The sequence below is a fragment of the Pundamilia nyererei genome, unplaced genomic scaffold (genome assembly GCF_000239375.1).
Source record: "Pundamilia nyererei isolate P.nyererei 1_Seehausen unplaced genomic scaffold, PunNye1.0 scaffold00094, whole genome shotgun sequence".
Lineage (NCBI taxonomy): Eukaryota > Metazoa > Chordata > Actinopteri > Cichliformes > Cichlidae > Pundamilia > Pundamilia nyererei.
Window position 1 is genome coordinate 1,959,238 of NW_005187495.1, and position 6,521 is coordinate 1,965,758.

General features: G+C 40.6%; 1 protein-coding gene across 6 annotated transcripts in view; it reads right to left on the reverse strand.

The window, feature by feature from the left end:
* Window positions 1-801: 801 nt before the first annotated feature.
* zranb3 (zinc finger, RAN-binding domain containing 3) overlaps window positions 802-6,521 on the reverse strand; it is a 120,103-nt gene continuing 114,383 nt past the window's right edge. For all 6 annotated transcript variants that reach the window (XM_005739865.1, XM_005739863.1, XM_013912602.1 and 3 more), the window contains 2 exons: window positions 2,042-2,173; window positions 802-1,368 (listed from right to left, as the gene is read on the reverse strand). In XM_005739865.1, the coding sequence (XP_005739922.1) occupies window positions 1,261-1,368; window positions 2,042-2,173 (240 nt within the window). In that variant the 3' untranslated portion in view covers window positions 802-1,260. The remainder of the gene's footprint in view (window positions 1,369-2,041; window positions 2,174-6,521) is intronic.

The window sequence follows — 6,521 nt, forward strand, 5'->3', positions numbered from 1 at the left end:
GCCCATCGGCTCATCTGCTGCCTGAAACAAGCCGTTTTAGATAACTTCTCTCCATATACAGTATAAAAGATGGACATTACTCATTTGGTCGTGATGTCCCGAGCTAAGCCTGCCTATGACTAGCTATTTAGCTCCTCCTTTCTGACTCATATATCCATTAAAATTTATAAAATGGACCTAATCTTCTGTTCAATACGACCTAAAAATGAGTTACTAAGCAAATAGCAAAGGGTCGAGTGACTGAACAAAGTGTTTGACGAGGTTATAACTGCTGGTTGTTGTCTGATGAAGTTCTATAAGACCAGAAGTGTTCATGCAAACACAGGGGTCAAGGATTGTACGTCCATTATTTATACTGTCTTCTCTTTCCCTTTAAGCTGACTATCTCCTGATTGGCTGCCCCTCTTGAACAGGTGGGTTGAGTTTCTGTGACCATAGTCGTGTAGCTGAGATAACACCACGTATATCGACTCTCAAAGAAAAGAGCAGAAAGAAAACATCTAAAAAGTGGCTGTTTATCTGAAGCCTGAACTTTTGGAACTTTGCACATTTTCTAACCACTTTGGTAATGTTTCATATGAGCATCCAGGACTGTAACTGGGGATACACCAGTCTAACTTTTTCCACTTCTAATACCACACTGATACCTTGGCCTCAGGTATCTGCTGCTACCAGGTCCAGTGTTAAATCAATAATGTGTATTTCTCACTCTGAGGAGTGAGACAGAAGATTATCGACCTATTCATTAGAAAAGTATTAAAAGACAAATGTATTTATGCTTTAAAAAAACATTTATTTGCATTAGCGTTATTTCAACCTTGTGTAGGATTAATTACAGCACAGTGCTGTAATTTATAGTCACAGTTTCTCCTTTAATTTCCTTTAAGTTACCATGAGTGACGCAAAAGCTTCCAAACAAGTGTTAAACCAAACATAATGAACGAGAAAGAGAAACAGACCGAACTGCTGTCGCTGAAGCTCTTCAGTCGTGCCAACTCACTTGTACGCATATTAAGACAAACTGGTGTTGCTGTAGCGAAACACTTTGAACTACTGTTGCTTTGCTGTTAGCTGACTGCTGGAAGTTAGCAGATTGCTGCCGATGCGTGGGGTAGTAAACACAAAACATGATAGACCTGAAGAGCATAGCTAAGCCCTGTCACGGATGTCTGATCTAGCTTTTGGTGTCAGGCTATCTGATCCAAGTATTGGATCGCTCTATCCCTAACTGACAATAAGTGAAAGCGTAACAGGTCCCAGCTAATTGTTTTCTTTCCGAACGAAGAACCTGCTGATGTCTGACGAAACCTTGGAAGCTGCAGCACTCTTCCTGCTCTCGCTTCGTTCTTTGGCTTGCTGAGCTGTTCTCTGTGGAGAAAAATGGAACATGATGTAAGAGGTTACATCTGCAGTCAGCGCAGAAAAGTCAGATCGATATATCGAGCATCTCTAGATTAAAGTGTCTGAGAGGGGGCATAAACAGTGCGAGGATCCCCTTATCAGTCGCAGTGCTTTGCTTCAGTTTACATACGTCAACATGTGAAGCGTTTCCTTCCAAGCTGACAGAAAAAAGCATTCTGGTGTGAAAGCAAAGCACATTTCAGCTCACGGTGAAAGCTGTGTCTTATTTTGAAAAGTTTCTTCTCAAATCAGATCTGCTTTTAAGAAGTGGCTGACTGAAAATATGAAATATTGAAGCAGTGCAAGAAGGAAGAGGCCGATATATAGCATTTTCCAACGCATGCTATACATCAAAATGTCACACAGCCACATCATGTGATGTTATTATAGGCAGTATATAGCTTTGTGAGGGATAATATGACTTTTGATCAATGTGTTTGACCATGTATCACATTACTGCCAGCACATGTGATCCTCAACATGAGTGATGGCGCTTTCTCTTTATACAGGGATAAAGGAGAGCTCCATCTGCTGTGCACCTTAAAATGTTAGACAAATTGCTTTTGCCCCCTAAGCCCTTTGGCTTTAAAAGCTGGTGCTGCGGTTGTTATGGGTGCTGTGATGCGGAGTGTGCACATACGGCTTTGTGGCAGACAGTGCAGAGTGTCTGCAGGTTGTCCAGAGAGCACTGGCCTCCTCCGCTGTAGACCGGACGGATGTGGTCAACCTGCCAGAAATCCCCTTCAACAGGAGCTCGGATCATCTCGTTCAGCTGGAAGCACACCGGAATACAACAGTGAGCGTCTCAGTACACCGGCTACCCTCGGATGTTCCCTCACACTGCTCTAAATTGCCTAAAACAACGTTTGATAGCGCTCCCCTCCCAAACCATCCATCTATGCTAAAGTTAATTCTTTGCACTGATGTGATGTCTTTAGTAAAGCTCAGCCTTTCGCTGGGTACTACAGTGACCTAAATTGTTACTTTACAGCACACACAGGCACAGACAAATCATTCATATTAAACAAATCTCTGCACTGCGGGGACATTTCTGCAATGCGCCTCACAATAAAAGAAGATAAAAAACAGTCTCACGCCAAAAAAACGCATCCCAGCAAAGCACATAACTGGCAAAATCCAGGAAATAATGAAGGCAAACTGCAGGAAAAGGCCTCTGATGGAAGTTTATTATGCTGAGATTAATGTAAGCCTGTGTGATTGTGAGGATAAGACCAGCTGATGAAAACATCATTTGTGCCGAATTGATGACAGCAAACTTTGACCTCATGCTATCCATCACCGTTTGCTGCCTCAGGTACAGCTGTATAAATCACCAAAATGTTTGTGGCCTACATTACGGGCAGCTGGAGGGAAACTTAATCAGCAAGAGCTCGCAAGCCTGCCTGACAGAAATTAGGTTAAAAATACCGCTGGGAATATCGTGCTACAGTTAAGGTGCACACTCCTAAATGCCTCAACTTTTTGTGACTTTAAAAAAAAAAATCTGCTAATTACATTTTAAAGCACATTTTTCACTAGATTTAGAGGAGGAGAGTTTTCCTCATACAAGGAAAACTTACATAATGAGTAAGTTTGTAAGTAAGATTTAAAAAAATGCATTTGCAATATCCTGAGTCGTATTTCAGGTGAGCTTCTGTTTTAATTGCTCTTTTTTTTTTATATATTTCACTTGTTAAGGTGATAGTCGACACAGTCACAGTTTTATCAGTTAAACTGATGTCTTTGGAGGCAAAGGAGGAGTAGAAACACAGACACAATAAAAATACACAGTTCAATTCCTTTGACTACTACAGAAAATACAGCAAGACACCAGTGTTTTGCTAATAAGGGAATACTGTTTCCATGAAAGGATGTACATGATCTGCAACAATGCTTAGGTAGGCGTTACATGTAAAAGCGATCCACATGGATGCAGGACCCAAGGTTTCCCAGCAGAACATTGCCCAAAGGACCACACTGCCTCCACTGGCTTAGCTTCTTCCCAGTCCATCCTGATGCCAGGTGTTCCCAGGCAAGTAATGTACGTTCACCTGACCATCCACGTGATGTAAAAGATTATTCTTTTTTTAAAATAATCTATACCAGTCAACAGTAGCAGAAGTTGTTGTTGAACGTCTGAGATGCAACAGAAATAAGTCAAAGCTAATGAGTAACTAGCTGAACCATTTGAAGACCTGTAGTGCTTCTTTGTAAAAATGTACTGAGGTCCACTGGACACAGTGTGGATTTACTAGCAGAGAATACTGTTGTGAATCTGAAATTTATTTTATGAAGAAAATATAAAAAGGAAAAAAGTGGAGAAAACAGAAAGCAAGAATGGGAAGATGACAGAGAATAGAGACAAAAAGAAAAAAGAGAGCAAGCAAGTGGAGGAGCTTAAGACAATAGAGAGAGAGAATCCTGGTGGGAAGAGTTCAGGGCCAGAAATCTATTTTCCTACTTTGAGAACTACTCTGCCGACATTAAGGCAGGGAGCTGGAATTGATCCCAACAGATTTAAAGAACAGGCCTGCTCACAGGGCCAGAGTTCAGATCTCTCTCTTACACACTCTCACACAAGCTCTCACACATTCGAGTCAATTGAGCCTGCTTTTGTGCCAAAAGCATGCACTTTGGTGCACCTTACCTCACTACTGCACACTTACACACATACTGAAGCTCCTCTCACAAGCACCTAAAGGCCTTAACACATCCTGAAAATCCACACGCGCATCAAAATACCATTACAGCCACACCTGTTATACACATGCACGCCAAAAAGAGAGCCCAAGCTACAAACATAGACACATATAACCATTCTCACTCTCTCACTCTCTCTCACACTCACACACACACACACACACACACACACACACACACACACACACACACACACACACACACACACGTACCAAACCCCCCCAGTATGAACCAAAGAGTGAGCCTATAATCTCAAGGCTTCTCCACCACTGGTGTCTTATCATGTGGCTGAGTTTGTTTCCTCTAAAGCTCGGTGCATCGATCGGCGCTGATGCTTCTGCCGGCGGCACTGGAAAGAGGGGAGGAGGGGTGAGTGTGTGTTTGTGTGTGTGTGGGGGGGTGGCTTTGCAGGATAACAGCCAACCAAATCAAATAGGCTTACTGGTCGAGGCCTGGCACTGGGAAAAAAAAAATCAATGGGCCCAGCAATCCATTTACTGGGAGCTGGCCCCTTGGAGTGCAGATCAACCTGCGTGTGTGTGTGTGAGTAGATGCATATGTGCGTAGGTGGGTGGGATGGGGAGTACAGGGTGCTTTTATTTTTGCACTTACATAAACACACAAAGAACTTCTTTGTCAGTTCTTTGGCTCACATAGAGAGACTGATGTCAGTTAATGTGTGCATTTTGATGACTGTTTATCTAACAAAGTTGGTCCAAATTTTCAATATTGAGGAGAAAACATCCTTATATGAAAAAAAATCTTAACACCTGAAACATCCAACCACATCAAAATAAAATTCCCTCAGGTAATGTGGGTGCTAATCACCAAATGTTAGCATGCTATCATACAACTTTAAAACAACGAGCAAAACCTGTATGTATAAATGTTTTTTAGTTCACCCACGCATTGCTTCCTGTTTAAAGGGAAAAACAGATAATTTTCAGACACTCAGTCTGTTTTTTTAATAATGAGAAGTATAATGAGATTCCATGTAGTTTTAGTTTGTATTAAATATTTGCATGTATAAAAATGATCATGATCATCATGATGTAAAATCTAAAAACATCAATTAAAACATAGCAGAATCAATCCCATTCTGCTTTCCTCTCAGATAAAAGTAAGGCTTTCTTGCCATTTTGGCACTTCCTGTATATTACTGGCTTTTATTGGTCTCATTTGGCTATTGTCTCTGGAAGCAGGATTAACTCTGCTTGACTCAGAGACATCTTTATGGGATAAGCATTTTGAAGGCACGTCTGCGCTCAAGCTCAACTTTTTGTCCTGTTAACAATAACTTGAGCAGGTCAAGCTGAGAAACCAGCAGCATTAACCCGTAACTCTGACAGGAAACTGATGGCAGAGACTGTGTTAGACAATCTGCCACTGGGTCTGCTTTCACTGTCTATGCTTTGTGGAAATGGAGCTAGCATTTGCAAGAAAACCATCAATCTGCGAATTACTGTTGTAGCAAATAAGTTTTATTGTGCAGTGTTTTTAATAAAGGTTTTTAATAATTGCTTTACCACATTAGCAAAGAAAGCCTTAAGGAAGAGGAGTGCCAGCTGCTACCATATCCGGTTTAATAAAACAGGCAAGTTTGCTTATTAAGTTTACATACTAAGTTTAACCAGCTGTTTTGCTAATATATCACCTTCCTGTTCATACACATATTTAAACGACTTTTTAAAATCAAGCTGTAGGGCTGCGTTTCTGAACTCTAATAGCTTTTCATTTAGAGATATATCGTCCTCACAGAACAGCCACAGTAAACTTTAATATTTTATGTTCAATTTACAAGTAACACTGTTTCATGTAAAGTAATATTTAGAAGACATATACAGACTATGACCCCGATTCTGAAAATGTTGGAACACTGTATAAAACACAAATTAAAAAACAGAATGCAATGATATGCAAATCTCATAAACCCATATTTTATTCAGAAAAGAACACACCAAACTATGTGTAAACTGAGAAAATGTACCCTATAAAAAAGTCATTTTCAAGTCCACAGGAACAGAATGGTTAAAAAAAGTTGGCTATGCCTACCACTGTGTAGCATCACTTTATTTAGACAACAGCCTGCACATATCTGGCAACTGAGGAGACCAGATGCTGGACTTCTGGGAGAAGATTGTTGTCCCATTATTGTCTGATATTGGATTCTGGCTCCTCGGTATTCTTGAGCCTTCTTTTCTGTATTTTTCATTTTATTATACACCAAATGTTTCAGTTAGTGAAAAGTTTGAACTGCAGGCAGGCAAATCGGCTTACCATGCTGTTGTAATAGCATGCAGCTTAACATTGTCTTGCTAAAATACACAAGACCTTCCCTGGAAAAGACGTAGTCTGGGTGGGAGTATAGTTTGTTGTCTACAAACTGTATATATGTTTAAGCATCAGTGTGTCTTTCCATA